Source organism: Protopterus annectens, chromosome 3.part0 (assembly GCF_019279795.1).
Source record: "Protopterus annectens isolate FY-2018-M chromosome 3.part0, PAN1.0, whole genome shotgun sequence".
Lineage (NCBI taxonomy): Eukaryota > Metazoa > Chordata > Ceratodontiformes > Protopteridae > Protopterus > Protopterus annectens.
The window spans coordinates 1,117,016,760-1,117,043,843 of NC_056731.1; the positions used below are offsets into that span (position 1 = coordinate 1,117,016,760).

A 27,084-nucleotide genomic window follows, 5' to 3' on the forward strand; every position below is an offset into this window, starting at 1 on the left:
GTCTAGCACCAAAAGATTTTTTTATTTTGAATAAATTGCCTACATGTACTTATCTCCAAATTACTGAATATTGTATGTACTAATTTTACTTTCAAATAAGGATCTACCCTGTAAGACACTAACAGTAACCTGGGTAAGTTATTACCTAGTACTCAATCCACCTTCAAATTGCCTGAATACTTTTAATGACTCCACAAATCTGTTCAGAAAAATCCATATAAGTAGCAACAAAATACAAATCTTCAACTATATATTTTCTTTTTCCCCACACCATAAAATGTGTCTATTTCTGTTGCATTCACGATGTGCATTTAAAGTGATAAAAGAACTCATGATTATGTCCTCATTGTAACTATGTTCTTCAAATTTCTTAAAATTAAGTTGTTGTGTCTTTCGGCTTTTCCAGGTTAGGGGTCGCCACAGTGGAACTCCGGTCCGCTAATGACATACCTTCCAATTGTTCTTCAGGGAAGTATTACATATTCTAGCAGCTCTAATAAATTCACCTTTGAGAAGTGCCTTAAGAGTACGTGGAGGATGACAACTGTTCCCACAAATGATAAAATTAGTCTAGGTTACCTTACGATGTATAAAATAATAAATCTGTTATTGTCAAACCTCAACTGAGCATCCATTTCTCTCCTATCAATATTTTCTACTAATCTGACCATCATATCATTTGAATTGAAGGATTTTACAAAATGTAAAATCTCAATTTCATCCCCCTTTACTACAAAAAAAAAATCTATGAAATGTACATACAACTTTATTTACATATTTATGATAGCATTCAGAAGCACAGATACATTTTTGCTCAAAAACATTTGGGACAATCTAGCCCCCATTGCAGTAGCCCGTTTTTGTAAATAAAATGAAACATTAAACAAGAAATAATTATGGGTCAAACAAAAATCTAATAAGCTTAAAATGCATTTTTAGGTCCACCAAGAAGATAAGGCAATGCTGTTAACCCAGATTAATTACTTATACTTTTATATAATAAAAAGCTTTACATCCAGAGTTAGAAATGCAATCTTCACAGTTATCAATCTGTTTCAGTTTATTCAAAAATCAAAAGAATCCTTGACATTTGAATCTCCCTTTTTAATTAAAGGTTGCAACTATTTATCTAACAACTTGGACAAATTATCCAATAATGTTGAAGCCAAAGAGGTAATAGGGTGCATCAGGGGCTTGGTGGATGACTTGTGTATTTTAGGTTGACCATGAAATGATGGTATTCTGTCTTGTCACAATACCTATAAATGCTGTGAGGATAACATTTCCATGTTTAAATATGTTTAATCAACATCTTATCTGCATTTCAGGATTATTAAAATCTTACTTTGCATATTCTGTTATATCTAATACCAATAAAACCATTCTTTATAAGATTTTGCATCCATCGCTACTATGCTTCCCCCTCTATCTGCCACTTTAATAAGTGACTGTTGAAAATGAACTTTTTTAAACAAAATGTGCCACTGTTTTATAGTCAGATTATATGTACATGGTCAGTAAGCATCTAAAATTATCAAGACTTCTTTCAAAAACAAAGATTTAAATACTTCCATATAATTGTTTTTGATAATACAGAAAGCATTTTTTGAACCCCTTAATACATACGAGTTAATCAGATTACTCAGCAATCTACTCTAGGAACATAATTTTCATTACCCAAATCTAACTCTTCACAAACACTATAGAAAGAAATATTGGCTAATGAGCCCAGTGAATCCACAGAATCCTGTGAAGAATTAAGAATAAATTGATCAGTGATTTGTTTCCTCTTATTCTTAAATCTATAATAATATCCATGTTTTAACTTTCTGAAAAGATTTGTACAAATCTATTATAATATTTCATGTTTAGCTATTATATTTGGTATGAATTTCAAAACCTTAGATAATACCTATAATTTCAAATCAGAAATAACAACAGAAGACAAATTAATGACTTGAGGGGAACATAACACCTTAGCAGTTAATGTTTCTATTAACAGGTCTCATTTATAAATATTCAATGAAATCAGGATGTAACTTGTAGTATATCAATTTCAAGTTTTTTTTAATAATTACTACTGATGTTTTGTGTTTCTCCTCTTCTCCTTCTTTCCTATTCTCTTGATTTCCACCAAATAGTCTAATGAAGAGGCTGATGATTGTGAGGATAAATTATTATCTGATGCATCTGAACAGACCTCATATCCAACAAAATGAGCAGCAGCTGCATATGTTGAACTGAACCATACTTTGAACTGTCCCTCTGTTTCCTAGACCATACTTTATGACGTTTATCAGTCTTGGATCATTCCCAAACCAAAATCTGATTATTAGTAAAATCTTTTTTTATCTCTTAGCATCTTTCATGGTTTTCTTTTAACCACCACCTCTTTCACTTTGCTTAATTTAGAATTAAGCTTGCTGATGCCAAGAGAAAACTCTTGATTTAAACTCCACTTGCAAATAACAAATCTCATCAACTATTCTTATGTGCTTTCTCAGGTCCCATTCTACTAAAATCCATAACCACTCTAATGAACAATTAGTAGCTGCATTTTAACACTATTTCTGTAAATCAAATTCATCCTCACTGAAGGCTGCTGCTGATTGTCTAAGAACTCTTAGACCCCTTGGAACTATTCCCAAGGACAAATTCTGTTCCAAAAATAATTTGTCATAAAAAAAAAATCACATCTACTTTATTGTGATTAAAAAACTTATTACTTAGTGTCTTAATAAATGCAATTTGTTGAACTATACTGACAGAATCTACTGGCATGCCTTCTACAATGATGGTGTCCACCATACCAAAACATTTGGACACTCTAGTATTCAATAAATCAAAAGTCTGAGAAGAAGCTTTATCACTTGAACTAAGCATCATTTACTGTGTCTGTCCCATGGATGTATTGAATAAGTTTACTTTTATAGCAGTTGTAACACAATTATTTTCAGTAAGCAACGCACTAGAGACTTTAACTGCATCCAAATAGAACATATTTAAGTGTGTTAACCACATAAATAGAAGTCCCATTACCAGAACATGAACAAACATGACTCACCATACTAGTTCCAACATCCGAAGTAGCACTCCTGGTGAAAGGAAAAAAAAAGAAGTTATGTACTCACCATAACGTTCCATCTGAGTAGTTATAGTTAATTTTTCTGCAACCTGTGGGTATTCGGATCCATACTGGATCTGAGCCAGCAACTTTTTTTCTAGCATCTGCTCCAAGCTCCGAGCTCCTCCCCCTACTCATAATGCACTACCATCTCCTACCTTCCCTCAGATCGAGTTTGCTGCAACTAAATAAATTAGCAACTCAGACCAATGAACTAAACCTGTATATGGACATGACAAGGTCCGGGGGACGGAGGGAGGGAAGGTTGCAGAAAAATGAAGTATTACTACTCAGATGGAACATTATGGTGAGTACATAACTTCTTTATATGAAGTAGTTAACTTCATTTTATCTGCAACCAGTGGGACAGAGTCCCCAGCTACTCCAATCCTGGGAGGCCCTTATGGAACGATATTCCTGAGCACCGCAGAGCCAAAGGATGCTCAACCTCTAGAAATCAGGTCTAATTTATAATGGGAAATAAAGGTATGTGAATTGGCCCAGGTTGCTGCTGCACAAATATTGTCTAAAGGAACCCTAGACCAAAAGGCACCAGAATTCGCCATGGACCTGGTAGAGTGAGCTTTAACAAGTCCGGAAGGAGAAAAACCTTTTGCTTTGTAGACATGCGAAATGCAAAGAGTGATTCATCTAGCCAAAGAAATCTTAGAAATAGCTTTTTCCAAAACGGATTTGGAAAAGGAAATTAACAACTGGTCAGACTTGCGGAATGATTTTGTTCTATGAAGATAGAAGCAAAGTTGTCTATGAACATCTAACAAATGAAGTTTGTATTCATCCTTGTTTTGGAAATTAGGAAAGAAAACAGGCAGATTAATGGACTGGTTTATGTTTTCTTCAGATGCCACTTTAGGTAAGAAAGAAGGATTAGTACGGAGAGAGACCCTATCCTTATTGAAGACCAAATAAGGAGGCACGGCTGACAGAGCTTGAAGCTCAGAAACCCTCCTAGCTGATGTAATGGCAACTAGGAAAGCTGTCTTCCAGGATAAAAATTTTAAATCCACTGATGCTGCAGGTTTGAATGGGGGAGCCACCAATGCCTGCAGGACAAAGGTAAGGTCCCAAGGGGGCACTGAATCCTTGACAGGAGGGCGCAAAAGAAAAGCACCTTTAAGAAAAGCCTTACACAGCCTAGAAGAGGCTAAGGCGATGTTGTCTTCACCAACATGAAAATTAGAAATGGCTGCCAACTGTACTTTCACTGTGGAGGAGCTAGCTCCTTGCTGAAAAATACCAGACAAGAAATCCAACACCGCTGAAACAGGGGCTGTAAAGGGATCTAGGTTTCTCTGTGAGGCCCAAATGGAAAAACGGTTCCATTTACTGCAATAAAGTTTCCTAGTGGAATCTTTAAGTGAAACCACCAGTATGGATTTTACAGGGAATGAAAGACCAGGAGTCCTGGCAATCAACGGAACGCAACCAAGCTGTCAGCTTGAAGCTGCCCAGGTCGGACGAACGAACACCCGAAGGATGGGAGATTAGATCCAGGCAGGGATCCAGAACCCACAGAGGAGCTAAGAGATGAGACCAAAGTAATGGGAACCAAACCTGGCAAGGCCAGAATGGGACAATGAGGATAACTTTGCACCGCATTCAGCAGGCTTTCTGAAGAAACTTCAGAATGAGTGGCAATGGTGGGTAAGCATACAGAAGCCCGGGGGGGGGGGCAAGCATGGACTAGAGCTTCTCTGGGGACATCCCCTGATGAGGGAATCAGAGCGAAGAACTCTCTGCACTTCACATTGGAAGGAGATGCGAAGCGATCGCAGCAAGGCTGACCACATGCAAAGAATATCTCCTCTGCTACTGACTGTTTCAGAGACCACTTGTACGGCATCAGAATAGCCCGACTCAATCTGTCCGCTAAAATGTAGGAGTTCCCCGGGATGTGCATTGCTATCAGAAACCGACCAGTGGAAATTGCCCACTCCCACACTGTCATGGCCTCACGACACAGGGGGTAGGATCTGGTTCCCCTATGCTTATTGATATACCAGACAACTGACATGTCTGACTGAACTGCAATCAGTCTGAGAGGGAGGCAGTGTGAAAGGCTTTCAACGCTAAAAGCACTGCCCTCATCTCTGGAACATTTATATGCAACTTTGTCTCGGTCTGGGACCACGTGCCTTGGTCTGTCCTTCCCGAACAGTGTCCCCCCCCCACCCGAGTTGGGAGATGTCTCTGGTCACTGTGCCATGGGGACTGGAGATGACGCTAAGGGGCGTCCTTCTATAACCTCCGGTGAATTTAACCACCAAAGAAGGGACGTCCCGCAGACATGACCAATCCTGATTGGAAATTCCATGGGCAGGTCTAGCTAAGACCATTGAACAGCCAGAGTAAGAATCCACATATGAAGGCATGCACAAAAGAGAATCGATATACAGGCAGCCATGGAGCCCAGTGCCCGGAGAACCTTGCTCGCCTTTGGAGACCTGAAATTCGTTATGTGGCACCTGAGGTGTAAGACCCTGTCTGGAGTTAAAAATACTTTCAAATGCAAAGTGTCTAGCTGTGCCCCGATGAAGTCTAAAACTTGTAATGGTTGCAACTGGGATTTTTGAACAGTGACTGTAATCCCAAACAGATCTGCCAACCGAATAAAGTAGTCTCGGGTCAGACAAAGCAGACACTTGTTGGGTGCAGCGAAGAGCCAGTCATCCAGGTAAGGAAATACATAAATAACCTGAAGCCTCAGGTGAATCGCTACAACTGCCATTACCTTGGTGAACACCCTGGGGGCTGTGGTGAGACCGAAAGGTAGGGCTCTGAACTGAAAGTGACTGGCTCCCAGCAGGAAGCATACAAACCTCCTGGAGTTTCTGTGGATCTTCATGTGGTTGTAAGCATCCTGAAGGTCTAATGAGGGCATCCAATCACACTCTCAGAGATAAGGTAGAATGGACTGCAGGGTGACCATCCGGAACTTGTTTGGTGACAGACCGGTTCAAAGTTGACAGGTCTAGAATGGGCCTATGGTTCCCCATATTTTTTGGCACTAAAAAGAACCTTGAGTAAATGCCTGATGCAGACTGGTCAGGGGGGACCTGTTCGATGGCTCGTTTGAGAAGCAGCTTTGAAAACTCTAGAGCTGTGGCCTCCCTGTGAGCAGGTGGAACATCCGTGAGGTGTTTTGGAACATTTGGATGGGCAACAAATTGGCTATTGTAACCTCTGGATATAATCTGCAACATCCAGCGATCTGTCGTTATGGACTCCCATGCCGCTGGGTGTAAGGACAATCTCCTCCCGACTGCCTCCAGAGTAGGACAGACTGGCAACCCCTATGGGCTGCTGCAGATCTTTCAGAAAAAGGTTGCCTAGACCCAAAATTCCTGGGACCCCCTCTACCTTTGGGTCGGCATCGATCCTGTCCCCCTCTGCCTCTGGGGGAATAGGTGTCCTGAGAATCCCAGGAAAACTGACATTTTTGGAACCACATCTTCTTTTGCCCTCTTTGATTCCTAGAGAAAGACCACTGAGGATTAGACAAGCGGATCCCAACAGCAGACAAAGTCTTCCCGTCTTTTTTGCTCTGGACAAGTGTGTCACGTACTGTCTTCCTGAAAAAGGAAGAACCATCGTAGGGAACATTAATAAATGACACCTTGAAAGGGTCTGCGAACTGGCACAACCTGAGCCAGGCGTGACGCCTCATGGCTAGGCCTGTCCCGGCTGCCCTAGCTGCTCCTTCTGTGGTATGGGAAAGGAGCCGCATAGACGTGTTCGATACTGACTTCAGAGTTGACATTTTCGCAGAGAACAGCTGTTTGTCCTGCGGCGATAAGGACTCTAGGGGCAACTCAGCAAATTCTGATACAAGGTCTCGCTGAAGCTGGATCACATGTACCAAATAGTTCAGCGCACGGATTGAAAAAGTCGCTGAGGTATAAACATGCTTCCCAAACCTATCAACCGACCTGGACTCCTGTCTGAAGGGTGGACCGAGGAATTCTCCTGTGCTAGTTCCTTCTTGGTGGCCTCTGCGACCAACATAGCGTCAACTAGGGCTCCTTTTGACCAAGGTTGTCTGTCAGTAGGGGATAAAATCTTGTCAGGGCGTTTGGGGATGTGCTCAACGGTGTCAGGCTCCTTTCATACCCATGTGGTAATAAGGTCCACCAAGGGTTACGCTGGCGGAGACACCCAGGAAGTAGATGGGCCCATGACAAAGGCCTCCAGGAACACTGACTCATCCACAGAAGGTTTTGGGGTTGACCAACCTCCCCTCTGGCGGAGGATCTCCATGATGTCTCCGAAGGAGACGTCTTCGGGAGGTGACCTGGGGTAACCTTCTCCTTCCTCTAAGTCAGTGTCCATAGTGAGGGACTCAGAGGAGTCCAAGTGCTTCCTTTTGCACGTGCGCTTACGGTGGCCCTCTTCAGTGGGACTCTCTGAAGAGGACTTGTGAGCCACAGGGGGTTCCTCAGGGGGAATAACCTGAGGCACCTCTGGCACGGGCTGTCCTCGAGACAGGATGAAGGGAGTATTGCCAAATTCAGAGGGGTCTGGGTGGAATCTGAGGGGATGGGCTGGGATTTCAATCCCTGGGAAAGAACCCTTTCCACCACTTCAAAGGCAGAAGGAGAGCGCACCTCCTTGGCACCGAGCAAGGAGGAAGCCCTCCCCGGATCTGAGGCAGGGACCAGAGCCGAAGCAAGGGTAGCCTGAGGTCCGAGGAAACGGGTTGGAAACGAAGAATCCATTCCCTCGGGTCTGACTCCCGGTCCACGGCTCTGAGAGTCACTCAGCTCTGCTCTAGTCGGATCCAAGGAGCTCCAGGTAACAACTGGAGTCTAGGTTGGGGGAACTATCGGCGCTGAGCTACCAGCTCCAAATAATCTCAGATCCAAGAACCCTGAAGCCAACGTACAGATCTGGGAAGGAGAGATGGGGCGGAAAAAAGGCATGGAGGTCCCCCATCCGGAGGGAGAGGGACCTGGCAAGACTCCCACCTGTATTTGGGTCTGAATGAATCTCTGCATTATCCTGTCCATTCCTAAGTCTGATAAGCTCCAAGTCAATCGCGAAGAAGCCACCGACTCTGATCTGGCTGGTCTGCGCTGTGAGGGCGAGGAAGGCCTTGGATCCGAAGGTTCCAGCGGCTCCGGTGAAAAACAAGGAGACAGGAGCCATGGGAAACTGGCCTCATGGACTTAGTAGAGGGACTAAGGAAGAGCTCCCTGTTCGGGGATCCCTTGCGAGGTCTATCCCTTTTCTTGTCCCTGTCCTCCTTGCGTCTTTCTCTGTCCTTGTCTGTCTGCTACACTCACTGTAGCTTTTTCCTTGTCTGACCCAGCACCAGAAGAAACTGGAGTTTGAGTCCCTGTCTGGGTGGGAGTAATGGGTACCGAGGCCGTGGCAGACTCCAGCATAGATGCAGGGAGAAGGCCTTTGGCTACCAATTTGGCCTTCCGATCCCTGAGGGCTAGGTTGAACCCAGTGCAGACTGCACATTGAGCCGACAAATGAGACACTTCCAAACAAACAACACACAGAGTGTGACCATCAGCCGGTGAGAGCTTATGGCCACACTCTGTGCATTTTTTAAACACTGATTTTGGCTGATCAGCCATGGGCCTGCACTAAACACCACTCCCTACAAAGATCACCACACACAAACACACGTAGGGGAAGGGCAAGCCTAACAACTACTCTACAGAGTTTTATAACAAAAACTTTTTTTTTTGAACAAGCGATATACTAGTGGGGGAGGAAGGGAAACTAACACAGACACACTAAAGACAAAGAATTTTTAGACTTACTATCCCTGAGCTCAGAGCGAAGGAGACCACGATGCTCACTATGGCACGGCAAACGAGATCTGGGGAAGGTAGGAGATGGTAGTGCGTTATGGGTAGGGGAGGAGCTCGGAGCAGATGCTAGAAAAAAAGTTGCCGGCTCAGATCCGATATGGATCTGAATACCCACAGGTTGCAGATAAAATGAAGTTAACTACTTCAGATTGTAACATCATCTGGATATTACCTCGTTAAGCCCTAGATGTAGATGCCACATTCATATCCAACTCACTTCTACCTTGAAGCAGTCCTCAGATGAATTGTAATTAAGAGCAGATTGCTGAGTATTCTGATTAAAAAAAAAATAACCTTTTGCTCATTACTTGAAACAGCACCAGTAAAATGAATGTCTGATTTGCCCAAACCAAACTATTGAAAAATTAGAGCATCTCAAATGACAGCTGGGGGTAAAGAGCTACGTGCTGTTAAATAATTCCCCCTGGATTCCCTGACCAATAAAACTGTTGCAGAAACTGTAATTCCAGAGGAGACAGCATCCCCATTCATAGCAGCCACATCACCAATGTTTAAGGCATTTGCCATACAAAAAGCAACAGGACTAACATTTGTAGAAACGGAATCGAAATATCACCCAATTAATCCATAACGCTGCTACCAAGTCCTTCAAACCATCCAACAATAAACACTGTAAATATAAACACCAACAAAAGCAACAATGTCTACATACATTTCCCTTAGAAAAACTGAATGATTACTCGTTAAGCACCAATAACTGAATTAAATTAAAATAAATCAAGTAAAAAAAAAAAAAAAACTTCCATGGCAGTTTACTATTTAAACCAGATGGTAACAAAGTATTAAATATTTTGTTTTGTTGGACTTGAAAGATCCCACTGCACCTATCAAAAAGAATACGTTAAGTTCCCCAATGTCTTGGCCAAAATGTCCCCTAGGAGTATAAACACTACCTTGGGTCTACCATGAAAGGAGGCCAGTAGCCTAGTAGGACTAACCCAGTCAACAAAGAATGAATGAATAAACAAATCTGCCAGTACTTTCCTGGAAGCTTGCATCATTGCTGTAGCATCAGGATTTATTTCTGAATGATATTTCCTTAATAAGCTTCCTAAGCCTCTCAATCAAACTGCATAGTCATGCAGAATACTACAGTTATGACTTAGAACAGTGTATATATAAAATGTCTTCAGTCACACAGTTGCAGAAACATGGACTTTTGTTATTTCATACTGTGAATTTGTTTTACTGTTTCTAGTTTCTCACAAAACTATATGAAAAAAATGTTAAGAAAATGTACTTCTGAAAGTTTTATAATTTGAAAAGGGATGTTGTGAATTCTTATTTTTCTTTGTACATCATCAGCTTTTGATCCAGTGGTACACTCAATGACTATAACATTAACTGTACATATAGTTCTCTTTTTATGGCCACTGAATGTCAATGCATCAGAAGTATCTTCATACAAAACATTACACTTTGCACCAGTATTTAGTTTAAATTTAACAGTTTGTTAATTCTCAGCATCTCTTGCCAACAGTCTGACTTGCAGTCTTACCACAGTGCTTCTGAGACATTTTCAGACTTTACTATAAACATATTTGATTTCAGTAGTGCTAACAGTAAACTTCATCTTTATGTTCAACTACCACCAAATTCTTTTGAAAAAGACGTTATGTTTTCACCATAGCCTTCCAACTGTATTTTCCATTTTCATTCTTCCTCAACGAATGGGTTCAGCTCTGAGCCAGCCACCTTTTATACATTCTTGAGCTCCACCCTTACCCACTATGCCCCTGACTACTGCAATACCTCAGAACTCATTTGCCGTTCTTCAATATGGTTGGGATTGTGATTGCTCAAGCTCTATGTTGGTTATAGTGAGTGAACTGCTAATTATTTTTTTCTGTATACCTTTCTATATATTTTTTTCTAACTATTTCTTGATGGTAAGAAGGCTTAGTAAATTAACAACTTTCCTTACAGAATTTTTCTGGAATTTCTGGCCTACCATTGCTGATAGTTCAGTCCTCTCTCTTACCTTTAGGCAATTTCTTGCCATACCTTTGTTGGCAGTTGGTACTTTTCCTTTTTCCTTAATCCAAAAAAATCCTTTTCTCTAGACTTGATTGACTTGTGTTTTTCCCAACATGACTGATAAGCCAACTGGATTTAAGAGATGCACTTCCTGTGGGCATAAGATCCCCAATTCTGATGCCCATAGGGAGTACATTTACTGTTTGGGCCCAGCACATTTGGACACCTCTAGTTCTATCTTTGCGGCCTTTAAAGCAAGAGCGATAAAGAGATAGCAGAATATAGAAACACAAACCTCTCAAACTGACCCACTGCTGCCAGAGCTCACGAACAAGCCACCAAAGATTTAAAACTTGATAACAGTTATTTATTCCACAATCTAAAATCACATAGAAACTTCAATCACTTTCATCCCTCCACAATTAATAAAGAGACTTCCACAATTAATAAAGAGACTTCATCAGAACCTAAATGACTATGTTATCAAGTTTTAAATCTTTGGTGGCTTGTTCCTGAGCTCTGGCAGCAGTGTATCAGTTTGAGAGGTTGTGTTTTGTTTTTGGTTGTTTTTGCCTCTTAGTTCACTGGCTGACTACTTTATTAGATAGCAGAATAAACTAATTTTAAAAGGCCTCCTTCCAGCCTTAGCTTCTTCTACAGGCACTACTTCTTCTTCAGGGGCTCAAAAGACCTCCAATCTGAAGTCTTCTGATCCGACACCATCTGCAGTCACATCTCCTCAGCTCCATGCTCCTAGATTTTCTCCAGCCGTATCACTGAGATTAAGGTCTTCTTTTTTACAACAGACTCCCAAAAAGCTGTCAAGACCACCTCCCACATCCTTTTCCATTAGGTCTTCTTGAAGTCTATCCGAGTCAGAGGTGGATAGGATGATGAGAAAATTCCTCAAAACACAGATCCAGATGGAGGTCCTGCCAGCTCCATCTCTAATTGGAGTCATAAGCTGTCAATTTTCTTTCCAGTCTGTACTTACTCCTCCTCTGATTCAGCTGGCTATTTCTGAGTCCTTGGATCAGAGAGCCCCCAAGAGTCGAACTGTCAAATCCGAAGGTTACTTCACCTTAGACTTCAGCAACTTCAGTTTCTTCAGAAAGCACTTCAATTGAAGAGCTCAGTAATCCTTATTGCTCCCTTCTGGCCTCAGCAGGTGTGGTTCCCCTTCCTTTGGACTCACTTAGTATGTCCTCCAAGGACATTGGATCCCATTCCAGACCTCTTATCTCACCCATCAAGGCAGATTCATCCAAACATTGAAGACCTCAAGCTGACCACATGGGCTTCTCCAATTCCGATGATGGTTAGACATTCCAGTCTTTCCTCCCAAGTTCAAAAAATCCTAGTCTCATCTCATAAACCTTTGACTGGGAAAATTTACAAAAGATTTTCCTTTTGGGCTCATCAGACAGAGAGTTACATCCTTTTACTGCTCCACTTCCAGCTATTCTAGATTTATTTGCCTCGATTTTTCAAGGCAGAGCAAGTTTTTCCACTATTAAAGTCCAGTTAACAGCCATCTCAAAATATCACATCGGAGATGATGTTCTTCTTTAGCGTCATCTAAATTATGTTAGGCTTTTCTTAAGGGTACCTTTTTACTCAGACCTCCAATACAGGACCATACTTTACATTGATTTTGCAAACTTTAATACATTCACCCTTTGAACCATCAGCTTAAGTATATCTCAAGTTTCTTTCCTGGAAAACTGTCTTTCTGGTGACTATTACTTCTGTAAGATGAGTATCTGAACTCCAAGCACTACCTTCCAAACAATCGTATTTGATTTTGCACAAAGACAGAGTTACTTTACACACAAACCCTTCCTTTTTACCAAATGTTGCCTCTGAAGCCAACATAAATCAAGTGATACATTTACCAATTTTCTTTTCCAAATTTGAAAATAAAGGAGAATACACCCCTTGTCTTCTACATGTGTATAGACAACTTAATTTTTACCTTCACTGGACCAAGAGTTTATGAAAACTGATCAATTATTTGTCTCCTGCACTAATAACAGAATAGGTAAACCAATTTCAAAAACTACACTGGCTAAATGAATAACAGATTTTTATCTCCTATGTATATACCTTGAGAGGCATAACTTTACCAAGACAATTAAAGGTGTATTCAACCAGGTCAATGTCTACATCAGCTGCTTTTTACAACCTCTATTAACGATATGCTGCTTTTTACAACCTCTATTAACGATATTTGTGCAGCTGTTATATGGTCTAATACCCATACTTTTATTGCTCATTACAAATTGGACATCATCTCCAGAAACATAGCTGCTTTTGGTTCCACAGCTTTCAGGAACATCCTTCCACGAAGACCACCCAAGGTTACTGTAAGTGGGGACTGTGTCTCATTCATTGAGGAACGAATAAAAATGAAAACATCACATAAAGAAGTTATGTACTCTCACCATCTGTATTGTCCATTTTTATTCTTCTTCAACCTCCCTCTCTCACTCTTTCCCCCTGTCCATGTATTTGGGAGAGACCTAACAGAATTGTTGATAGGAACCATAGGGTCCTGTTTGAGCTCCTGATCTTTCAGCTATCACTTTTCTGTCATAGCACTGTTACTGTACTTTCTGATAATAATACATATGATGGCAGCAAACTCAATCTGACACTGAATGGAATCAGATTCTAGAATATATAGAAAGTGGCAGAGTCAGATCAGAGGGTCAGATCCAAACCCATTCAAAGGAACAAATGAAAAAGACAACATCAGATCACTTTTTATCTTTTGCAACAGATATCTGAAAATGCAATTTTCTAGCAGAGATTCTACAACATTAAAAGCAAGGTATTGCTTTTTGTCTTTCCTGTTATGAATTTAAGTATACCTAGGTAGTTACTAGGTATATAAGCCAAGAAACCATTCAACCGTGTACCCCAATTTACCACTTGTCACAGAGTACTGCCTGTTAACTGACTTGCTCATTGTCACACTGTAGGCAACTGGAGACTGTACAGCCAAACTCTGGAATACAGGAAGCAGCTTACTAGCAGCTCATAGCTGTAATTCTCTGCACTAACTGAATTAAATTAAATATACTGGGCTCTTGCACTGGCTAATAATCAAACCTGGATCAACTGGTCGGAAGGCATCTAATACTCACTACTATGCCACCAGTACTATATAATGCTGCTTGAATTTCAATTGCATGGTATTTGCTTATGCTACCATTAGTGCCACATTTCACATGGCTGGGTTTTTCATAACTACTTTTGCTGCAATACAGTGACTTCATTTCTCATCCTTTTATTTTTTGACTGATTTGTTTTATCTTACACACATTCCTTTATTTAATTATTTCTTTTAACAACGTATTAGTAATTTCACTTGCTCTGCACACATCCATGGATTCTGATAAAGTTATGTTCCCCTTTAAAGTCTGTCCTTTGTATCATTATTTATTATACCACTATTCAGTTTCTTAATAATACATAATTCAGCTCACCATGTTCACTGTCCTTCATGCTATTTTTTAGTGCAATATCAACAAACAATAGCTATTAATGAACCTTGTAAAGAAAACATGGCAGATAAATATCACATTTTTTGGCTCACAATAATTCCTGAATTTCCCTCTGCCTGTTACTAGCTTATATTCTCCTTTTCAAGAAAATTGAAGTGTGCTATAACTTCAAGGCTCTTTCTTCAGCAAAAAAGCAGATATGTAGCATTCTGTATCTTTTCAGCTATTCCATTCACAGTGAAGAATTTCTAAATGCAATGTTTTCAGTTTTTGACAAACTTATTTACTTTCATATAATTCCCGGTGGCTGCAGTTACTCCACATTTCTAAATGCAATTTGTGCTTTTGCACTCCTAAACAAACTCTTGAAAGGAACTGCATGTTTTCACTTATGCGACTATATATTCACTTCTGTAGACATACCCCCTTTGATACCATGTCACATATGGGCGTTTGGCAAAATTGTGGGTAAATAAACAGATGCAATGGATGAGCCTTTAGCCTTCATGAGGTGTATACTCATAATGAATTGTCTAAAGATGTACCACATACCATGCAGCTTCCTATAGCTAAGTCAGCAGCTTTTAAAGCTATACACACACCATACATTATTCCTCCTTTCTACCATTAGCCAGCTTCACTCATATCCTAATTCTTTCTGCTTGCCTGTTAATCTCTTTGGAGGGCTTTACTTAAGTCTGAGCAGGTTTCCTTTATCACTTTCCAGCATAAGCCAGTCATTAAACTGAATCAGGTTGTTCTGACTTGAATGGTGTTCCACAAACCAATGTCAGTATTTCATCATGTAGTTTCATGTATTTCAGGAAATCAAATAGCTTTTTCATCAGTATTTTCTTTGTGGCTTTTTTTTTTGACCAAATTCATACTTACAGGACTGAAGTCAGTTCTAGCTGTCCTTATGGATAGATATCATCATGACCTCTTTGTGGTCCTAAGAAACACTGCCAGTTTGGTGTCATCTGTAAATAGGGACAGTTTACACTGAATGGAAAAGGAGATGGCAGAGAGAGATGATGACGAGTCTGACCTTCAGAATGCCAAGATGAAGGCTATTACTGTGAAGCCCCCCCCCCCGATATTATTTCTGCTATTCTGCACATTTTATTCCTTAGAGACCTCCGATATATTTTTGGAACAACTTTTAGTCCTTAAAAAGTTATTTCACAGTCTCTTTTCTACATAAACGCCACTTCTTAGATAGATAACTCTTACAGCCTATAAGAGGGAAGAACATGAAACACTTTGAAAATAATTAAGAGCAAATTCATGCAAAACAACAAAGCAGAATTCCATAAACAGATGTCCAAAAAGTTGCATTCAGCTTTTAATATCCATATATATTTCAACATACGAGTACCCACTCTTTCAACAGGATGGGTCAGTTCTGAAATATTTTCCTTTAAAGACTCATTAGCCATATTATAAGTAAGACCTTCAGTTTACTTGTCCTTTGCTGACCAGGGTAGTTTTACTAGACTAGACCCAATATTACTGGGAGAAATTTTGCCAGGGCACTGGAGAACTTTCCCAATTCTTATCAATACGTGACGTGAAATTTTTGTTATCCACCTGAGCTACCACCAACTCAAACATACCTCTCCCTTGCCCTGTTGCTCCCTCTCTGACCCCTACTCCACCCCTACCCCCTCTCCCTTCACAGACTAGTAAGCAATATATTTTTCCCAACTCTTTTTCTTTGTCTTGCCTTTGCCTTTCTTTACTTGAAGCTACTCACTACTTGACCACCTCCACCTGCTGCTCTTCTCTCTCACTGATGCTCTCCTCACTGACTTACTCCTCACTGATTCCAAAGCAGGCAACCAGGTCTCTAGAATCCAAAAACCTAGAATCTAATACAATCACTCTCCTCCTCTCCTCTACTCTCTTTAAAAAACCCTAGAGAACACCTAAATACACACATTTTGCCCCTGCTCCTTCAAAGCTCTGGTTACTTTCATTTTCATCTCTCCCCTCCCCTTCTTCTCTCTCCCTTGCTTCCTTATTTACCCTCCTATTATATCTTACTAACTAATCTTCCTTTTGTTCTAATGTTAATGTTTTTTTGTTTTTGTTTTTACTTGATGAACTAAAGCAGTAAGACTTGTTTATTTTTACTTTACTTCTTATGAAGCGTTACACATTATTTATTTTTATTTATTTTTTTTTCTTTTCATGTTTGTTTTTGTAATAATGTCTTTAGTTTTTTTATTATTTTGAATGTATTGTTTTACTCATGTGGGCTTTTCTCCTCGGGCCTCTACTGAAAAGGGATATGTATCCAGCTAGACTAGCCCGGTCAACAAATGTAAATAAATAAATAAATATGGGATCCTGGTTTAACATTATATATTCTAAAATGTCATACTACGACTGTATCATGTAGGTTTAACAGCTTATTTTTCTATCAGTACAGCAGATGCATCCATTCCCCCCATACATGCCCAACATTCTGCCCTCCTTACTTGCAAGTAGGATTTCAAGTACAAAAGCTGGATTAGACCCTTTCTGAGATTCTTACTTAACAGTAGCAGAGTTTGTCAAAGATAATTATAAAGAAAGGTATGGTCCTCTTGGATAATTTAAAAATAGTCCAGTTTCCTCAGAGCTGGTGGCTAGGAATGTGGCTCAAAGTTTTTTCAATGAAGTCATGAAAATATTCCAAATTGGAAGGCAGGCTAGTAGCTTAGGATGCTCTGTCTTCAAATGATAAAGAGATTATTATTTCTGGTGATGACCACCTCCTTAAAGATCATCTGAACTGGTTCCTCACTAAATTAAGATTTTTCGCAAATCAATTCTTCAGGAGGACAGCCCAAGAAAAGTGATTCTTCAGCCATCATCTTCCTATTTTAATTTCTCTTAATATTTAGGGTTTTTTTTAGGAAATCCAATATTCATTCAAAAATAACTTGGCTGACGAGTCCAAACCAAAGGAAAAACAGTGGAAAAAAGACTACATAGAACCACAATCCAAAAAAGCAAATACTCATACAATAAACAAAATTAATAAATAAAGCATTACTAACTTTTGGACACATACAATAAATCCATGTCATTTTTCAAGCCTCAATTACAAAAATAAAGTTTACAGCCATACTTATAGACATAATGAATAAGACATTAACAAGACTCGATGAACTATGCTTAAAACATTTGAATGGGTTAAAAAAAATAATAAAATTACTAAAAATCCAGCATCTACAAAACACTGAAAAAAATCAGAAATACTTTACATAGTTAAACATATCAGTTTTTATACACTTGGATGTAGGTGAGGAAAATATATGTGTCATTTAATTTTAATTTTAAATTTTAAACAATAAAAATAATTAAACAATACACAAAAAATTTCTCACCTATGTTTTACATTTGGAAGAGCCTAAACTGAGGAAGGGCAAAGTGCTGCTCAAAAGCTGATCAATAAAAATGTAAATACTTATTAAGACACAGGGGAAACATACATTCACAAAAACGAAAACAAACGGTATTAACATTTTTTTCACTTACACACATGATTCATCACATATCTTTTCTTTCTTTATAACTATTCTCAGTCCAGTATTAAATAACTTATTCATCTCCTGCCTTCCTATAAACCTCACCGCTCCTCCTCCTGAACATTAACTTGCACGTATTGTTCCCACAAGTTCCATTTGTTTCAATGTAATTTATTTCACTTTTCTAAATACCACTCTTCCAGTTCTTTTATAATATTCATTACTTCAAATTTCAGTTGGTTTAGATTTTGATTTCCATTTTCAAGTATTTTTGGCAGCCAACACAACTAAACTGAATAAGGTCTTACTATGGCCAGGCAATTCAGATCCTGTGTCCCAGCACAAAAAATAATTTCCTTACTTACAGCTTATTTACTTATTTGTTTCCCCAATATTTCTGACAAGAATATTCTGTAGGAAATTATTAAATTCTGCCAATTCACTACAGTCCCAAAAATATGTTCCCAGTTACATATTTCTTCCCCATCATACCTCCAACTTTTGCTATCTGCCTGATAAAAATTCTTTGAAGTCTGCTTGGGGAATAAAAATACCTATGCAAACACTTCAAGGAAGAATTCCAAACCTGGCCGTTCTATTCTGTGGGTATTGATAAATGGGAAAATTGCGGCATGAATGGCTATTCTTAAAAACGGCTCTAGGGCTGTTAGCCTAGTAAACTCCTATGACCCTTCTGGACTTTGTTGCATACTTTGGAGCCATATATATGTTCTCCCATTGTTTCCTTCTAAAACACCTTTTCCAGCAAATCTTCACAATCTTTTCTAACCTCCTCTGAATTATTTTTATAGCTGTAGTGCAATATTTTAAATGACCTACTAATTATCCCTTTTATAACAGGAGCCTCTGTTCTAAATTCAGCTAAAAAACGTTACCACAACAGGTCTTTCACTTTCACTCAGGATTCCGTATCCCCTTCTTTGTCTATAACTTGATATCAATCCCTGGTAGGAAAGGCAGTCTCTAGCCTGCAGTCCAAATGTCTTCTTGGCCTCATTCCACTCTCTTGCCTTTCTCTCTGAAGTTATTTGCTCCCAATTCTTTTGTTCCCTTGTCAGTTTTTTCCAGTAAATTCTATCCCTGCGACCTATTCTTTCTACCCCTACTTGCAGACATCCCTATTGGCAAAATCTCTTTTCTCCATTCATTTCCATCTTCCCTAATAACTCCAGAATAATTTCTACAACTCCTACCTTAAACAGTCTCTCTTTAACAGGTAAGTATGAAAATCCCAGTGTCTCATTTGTACTTCATTACCCTGCACTTTTACCTTAGTTTTTATCAGTACATGGTAAGAAACAGTTACTGGATGGGTGTGAAGGCATTCAATTAAATGCACATGTTCCTCCGAAATATAATATCTAGTCTAGCCCAGTTACTGTACCTTGGGGAATAATATGTAAATTCTGTCTTGAGTTCCTACTATTAAATTTATACCTTCCATACCAAAACTTTATTGCAAATCAAGTTCCAGTCCCCATTTATAAGTAAAATTCCCTGCTGTAAGTGGATTATTTCTCCCAAAAATTAAGCTCCATAAGAGCAATTGGTGGAATATAAATACATGCCAGCATAATCCTCCTCCATTAACAACAGCTCCTTACTACCCCAAATCTATCATTATTGTCTTTTTGTCCTCTTCTATCACTAATGTATCCCTCTAGCAATTAGCAGTATTACTCCCATGTTCCTTTGTTCATAGGTTCATAAGTTAGGTTGCCCCTGATATTCTGCTGAATATCCATTCTAAAATCTTTTCTTTGTCAAATTCACATACTCATTTATTTCCAAATGCGGCTCTTGCAGCATTGCTATTTGCAGTCTGCATTTCTAATGTACCTCAATGCTCTTTCCTTTTTGTCTATACCTCTTAGGCCATTTACATTCTAATATAATATGGTTAGTGTAGCCATTATGAAAAAAAGCTACTGTCCACACCTAATATACATGACATTTTTTGTGTGTATTTCCAACTTCTGTTTTACATGCTCACACCAATGTCTGATGGGTTAGTCTTTTATACAGCTTATTCTTCTCATCTCCATTTGAACCTCTGCAACATTTTTCAAGACTTTTTGTTTTGGTGAAAGCTTTCAAAGAAAAAAACTAAATACACTGCCAGACTATTTCTATACTCCTGTTATCTTGGAACAAATATCAAAACAAAAACAAAACTATGTACATCTTTAAAAAATGAAGTTTAACCCTTCAGAAAAGACCAAATGCCCCATATTTACAGCTCAATAAAATGTTGCTACATTTAACTTTTTTTTTATGCTGCACCATATCCAGGCAAGTAGGATGGTGGTTCCACTACTCAGCTAACTCAGCTCATACATTATGCATATGACTATGATAATTAAAAACTTGGCAGAGGACAGTGAGTAAGGCTCTTTGAACAGTCTTCTCAATGATCCTGGACTCCTTCAATGGAAAAGGAATACACAAATGTTGCCAAAAGAGCTATGGTACACAAAGACAACATCTCTGTAGATTTGGCTTGGGGATTTCCTAAAAGGCTGAGTCCTTCATACATGGCACGATAAAGGCATATTTATGTGGACAAGACTAAAGGATGCTAATGTTTCCAGAAAGAAAATGTGGCAATTTGATAGATCCCAGCTGAACTTGGCACCACCCATGTACACTCCAGGTTCTCCAGTAATTAAGGCCTTTCAATGTGGAAATACCACAATCTTGATGAACCAGTTTAGGGCAGACAAAGCACTGACTATGACCCAAATGACCCTAGGTCAATAACCAACACTGGTGTCTGAGGCAGTGAGAGGAAAGAATGGGTGTGCCCATCCCAAAGGGAGGGTGCACACCTGAATACGCCTTCAGTCCGATCCCAGAAGTAAGTCATGGACATGGAGGGAGACATTATCTGCAGAGGAAAATAGACAGGTGTGATTGGTTGAGCCACCATCATGGTAAACAAAATGCCAGCACTTCCCCATTACACTTTCACCTTAAAACATAATGGGTACATGCAAGGGAAAAGAAAAGTTAAGGTATAATGTAAAGTATGATAATGTACTAGTGTCCTTGATTTCTTCACTGGTCCCGAATGTGGTTCAAGTATAGCCCAGAAAAAGAAAATGTGGGTCCAACAGACCCAGTGATCAAGGAAAAGAACTAATGACAGCCAATGGCCAGATGTGAGAGCGAAAAGGAACTAAAAAATGAATCATCAGTTGTCATGGATGACATAAGAACAACTACCTCCCTAAAGTAATAAACTTAATGGGGAAATGGGAAAAGCTGGAGATGGTATAGCAATGTTACTTCCACTACTATTTTACAAAACAGCTAGATGAAATGTGGATTTGGAGAAGAAGAAACAGAAAAAATATTTTCTGAAAACTACATGATCAGTCTGAATCTCAACCAGTGCTGGGGAAAGGGACTTAAACCTGAGGATATGTAACTTATCTATGGCACCTGAAATGCCAGGGCATACAGCAGTGTGGCACAGGAGCTAGAAGAGGCTGAATTAGATGTTAGGTATGTGGCTTTTAACCTCTCTGAATATATTCTACAATACAGTTCTAGTTACTAAAAAGCACATAAAGCACCCTCAGCAAAGGGAGCATAAAAATCAGAAAAAACATGACAAGGAAAGACCTTACATACTAACAGTAATATGCAGGCAAACAGTCGAGAGAAAAAAATTACAGAAATAATAATACTGAAGAAATCAAGACTAGAAAGTGTGTGATATTAAATCCATGGCCCTGGATGACACCATGTTGTGCGAGCTGCTTTTGACATTCTTAATGACAGATTCTAAAATGGGAACTGGAAGGATGTTGAAAGTTTTGTACTGCCCAAACAACAATCCCTAAAACAGAAGCCAAAGCAAAGGCTACATTTAGTCTGCATTAACTCAGTAGCAGCCTTTGATGTGGACCTGATGAGGAGGTCAGAAAAGGAAAAAAAATGACAGGGCATCTCAGAACCTACTCCTCACACTGGTAGAACAGCCTGTAAAGACAACTCACCAATTTAATGTTCTCTGGAAGCTGAAACAGAAACAATTACGCAAGGGATATGTAACGTGCTAACAGTCTTACAGATGGGGAGGCTGAAGCTTTATGTTGAAGGCTGCTGTACTTCAAAAATCTGAAACCTCCCAGTTGACTGACTGACTGACAAGGATGGCAAGGAAGATTCCATTTCTAGAGATGGGGAATTCAATGATCTGGTCTCCAAAGGTTTCTCCACAAAAATCTTTTTCACCAGCACTTTCTGCCATATGTGCTTTACACCTACTGAAAACAAGTTGCAGAGTTATACAACCTGCTCAGACAGAAAAATGTCTGCAGGTCCTTTCTCAGTGATCTGATAACAACTTGACCAGATGAAACAGTCCTGCTGCATTTCCTTTATTAAGGGAACATTGTGTACATTATTTCACAAAAGCAAAACAGAAACACAAACAGCCAGAAACACAACAGCAGGAATGGAAGCTTCATGAGGATTCCTATCAAAGGTAAATTAGCAGCTCCCATCTGATCAACTGCTAGAAGAATGCTGTTCAGCAGCCTGCTGGACTAGACATATATATATATATATATATATATATATATATATATATATATATATATATATAGATATAGATATATAGATATAGTGGCATTTGTTGAGTCAACGTTATGTCAATGCGGCCAAATGACTACACAGTACTGTTGAAACAGAAATGCTGATGTGCTTCTGTGAATGCTCAGAGGTCACTCCTCAGAACATGCAAACTTACAGGGATTCTGCAGAGACAAGCCCTCCCTACACCTCCCCCCACTCTGTGCCAATTATATACACTAATTCTGAGATCTCACAATCCCTGGCAAAGGGCATGTTCCCCAGCTCCGGGGATTGTCTGTTCTCACACTCGACAATCTGCATTATCAAGCAAAGTGTGTGGACAATGCAGAGGTAGATTGTAGCTCCACTCAACCAGTACTAGGAACACACACACACACACACACACACACACACACACAGACACAGACACAGACACAGACACAGACACACACACAGACACACAGACACACACACACACACACACACACACACAGACACACAGACACACAGACACACACACACACACACACACACACACACACACACACACACACACACACACACACACCATGTATAACAAATTCATTAAAATGATGCCCTGTTCACCAAACATCAGTATTTCCTATTTTTAACTTTTGATAGTGAAAAATGGTATCACATTAGCAAGCGTTAATACTTTTTTTTGGGGGGGAGGCTGTACTCATTTCAAAGTATTAGGAAATATAAATTTACAGAAAGCTGAAGTCTAGCAAGAGAGACCCATTTTATTTCAACTTCCTTGTACAGATTTCCACCATTTGATGCACCGCACACAGGATGGTTTATTGGTCCAAAGACAGATCTTCATCTGATAATTCTGCATTAAAATAATAAACTAAAACTACAAAACAACAAGGTATTCCAAACAGACGTAATCAGTATCACTTACTAATACAGCATGAGAATGGAGCTGTGCAAAATATAAATAAAATTTTTAAAAATGAAAATTTAACACTTACTTTAACTGATAAATTGGTGGGGCTGTACTGGGATATTCAAGAGGAAGTACAACCTAGAAAGACATTACAATAAAAAGGATTTACATCAAGTAAATACCACACAAATCAAACCTTTACAGAATGAAATGCGTTATAAAATTAATTCACAGTCTTTACCAAGATCCACGTCAGTTCTTTATGAACTATAAATTAACATTCTGTAAAAAATTAACGGATGCTTTTATATATATATATATATATATATATATATATATATATATATATATAGACACACACACACAGACACACAGTAAACAACACTATCAAATATGCAATACAAGAAAAAGACACGCATGATGTATTCTTCACGGAAGCTCAAAGGAAAGAAACATTCCCATGTAGCATTATACAGTAGTAACAGCAATTCTGAAAATAATTATGCTGTTCTTACGTTACTGTTTTAATTCCCTGCCCTGTAAACCTTGGACTTCCACATCCTTATCAATAATCTGTTAGCTGTGTGACAGCTTAGACTGGGGAGAAGTCACAATGTTGGGTTAGGAAAGGTATGAGCTACTTATCCTCAATATCCACTCACACCCCCTGCAAAGACAGGACTCAACAGCCTTCAACAATAATTGGTCAGCCTGCACTACTGTAAAAGTCTGCAACTCACCTTCTGTTTACAGTTTCCCAGTGAAATTTACATGGTGACTGTGAACCCAGCATGCTCAGCACACTAACATTTAGTCTGGGGTCGCAAACATAACTTACAGAGAAAGACGGTGTCACCCAATAATCCTGCAAGCCACTGCTTCCATTACAATTTAAATATTCACTGCATCAAAAGTGTTAATACTGCAGGCATGAAAAAAATTCCTTGAGTATGGATCAATACACGTTTCAGTGACACCATTGTTCCTAGCCATATGCTTAAGTTTGTATTACAAACACACTTGCACATCTGAAACACATCAGCTTACAGAATTCAGTGTTATCACATAGAATCACTAATCCTACAAGTTTTGCCACATATGACAATTAGCACAGCAACCCATTAAAGACAACATTTTGCACAAAGACCTATACATTTGAGCTACACATGCAAAAATATTTGAAGTTAAGCTTGTAGCACCAAGGGTCACCAGCTCTGAATGAATTCCTTAACCAAAAATAATATTGTCAGAAGTACTAGACAAAGAGAAAATTCAAGGTATTGCTTTTGTCAAACAGATATTTTTTATCTGCTCTCTGGGAACACCCAAATTTTTGTATGATGGGAATTTGAAAAATCAAGAAATGCCTTTTCTGTAATTCTGTTTGAAAGGAATGTCATCAAACCATTTGACTTTGAATGTAAACCACTGACTAGTGCAATGGCTCAGTGGTAAGATCTCTGCCTTACTGATGCATGGCCTGGAGTCAAGTTGTAACTGCTGGTTATTGCTCATGTGGAGCTTGTGTATTATCTCCATGTCTTTGTGGGCCTTTATAGGTACTTTGGCTTCCTCTCACTTTCCAAAGAAATAATAGGTCAATGCAAATATATAAGTGTGTGTGGTGTGTGTGTGTGTGTGTACGCGTGTGTTTACATATCTATCTATATATAGGGTAACAGGTTCATAGTATGTTACTAGGCTACTGACCTAAGGGGCTTTACAAGCCTAGCTATTAAATCCCAATTTAATACTAGATACGCAATATCATCTATGCCCAAGGTTTTTCTAGCAAGGACTACCAATGTTCAGGACAGAAGCCAAGGCAATCTCTGGCAGAAATTTACTGTTTCCCATCCAGTCCAGGTAGCACTTAAAACAGGGTGATAGAGGTGCTCTGCTTGATATGGATTGGAACAGAGGAGTGGCAACCTCTGAGACAGGTACCTGCCTCACCAACAGGTCCTGTTTGTCACAGGCTAGAATGAAGTCCCTGGAAAGGGTGACTCTAGTCCTATTTGACTTACAGATGTGAAGCATTTCCATTATATTTTCGTCAGGGATAGCCCTGTAAACCCGACATAAGTTGCCTCTAAATAGTCTATACCCTAATGAGTACAGTAACATCGACTTCAGTCTGTCCATATAAGACATGCTGGAGACCATGAATCTTCTTGGTTAGAAATATCTGAAGTCTCTCAAGTTGCTGCAGGTTTGGTATGGTACATACCAAAGGGAGCATTACATTCAATAATAGGCCTGATGAGGGATGAGTACAGGGGGGTTATAACCTCTTTTGCTCTTGAGGCAATGCATTTACTAATCATGTGAGTGACGTAGAATGCTTTCATCACCACAGCAGATACGTGGTGGTCAAAGTTGAGGTCACAGTCAACTTGTGTTCCCACGTCTCTCATTACTGAAATGGTACTTAGGGTAGTACTGTCTATTTTATAATCAGCAGGGACACTATTTTTACTGAAGAGAATACTGGTGCATTTTTTAACGTTTAATTTAAGACCATGGCTTTGGCACCAATAACTATGCAAGCCACTTTTTTTATGTATGCTGACATCACTAGGGGATGCAATGATAGCACCTAATTTGCAGTCATCTGCAAACCTGGTTAGCCACAGCCACACTGTTTTGGACTGGACTTCTGAGTATATGTCAAACAAGAGGCGGCACAGCACTGACCCTTGTGGGACCCCACTGGTGACAGGACTTCTGGTACAGGTAAGTCTCCCATTTCAACTGAGTGTTGTTGATCTGTGAGCCAGTTTGCAACCCACCTGACAACACAGGGATTGATATTCAACTGGGTTACTTTGTCAAAGATGCCCAAATGTGGGATAGCGTCAAAGGCCTTGGCCAAGTTAAGATAGGTTGGGTGCACAGCTTTGCACTCATCTATGGCTCTGGTCACATCCTTGAAGAAGTCCACCAGGATTATCAGGCATGACCTGCCCTTGACAAAATATACGAAGCACAAAACCAAATAAATAATGTCAAAGTCAAAGTATGAGATGAAAAACTCAATTACAATAGCGTAGTCAAAAGTTTAATACCCGCTTTCGTCATTGGACTTCATCAGAATGCAACAAATATCACAATTCAAAGCATTTAAATACTAAGACAAATTACATACTAATTAATCAATTAAAAATCAATTAATTAAATAGTTAAAACCAAATAAAAATACTGTTCACTTAACTAAAAAATTCAAGAGAATCACATCCTTTGTTAACATGTAACTTCCTATACTTTAAAAAGCATTTGATGTTTATGGAATCGTTTAAACCGGGAAATGTATCTGCATTAAGTTTGATTTGCCACATAGTTTCACGCTGTTCTAAAAAATTCTTGAAATCACCTGCTCTAAGATCAGGGTGCACAACTTACAAAATAGAAAATAAAAATTTTTTGTATGTGTTACAAATTTTAGAGTGTTTATAAAGGGCGTTGTTGTCATCCTTCGTCTTTATACTATATAAATGCTCCCTGATTCTAGTTTTTAAACTACGTGTGGTCATTCCTATGTAAAAAGCAAAACAACCGGAACATTGACTGA

General features: G+C 39.2%; 1 protein-coding gene across 1 annotated transcript in view; it reads right to left on the reverse strand.

Moving 5' to 3' along the window:
* Positions 1 to 27,084, reverse strand: part of IMPACT (impact RWD domain protein) — a 1,366,254-nt gene that overhangs the window by 1,224,737 nt on the left and 114,433 nt on the right. The window contains exon 3 of the mRNA XM_044065351.1: positions 23,599 to 23,651. Within this exon, the coding sequence (XP_043921286.1) occupies positions 23,599 to 23,651 (53 nt within the window). The remainder of the gene's footprint in view (positions 1 to 23,598; positions 23,652 to 27,084) is intronic.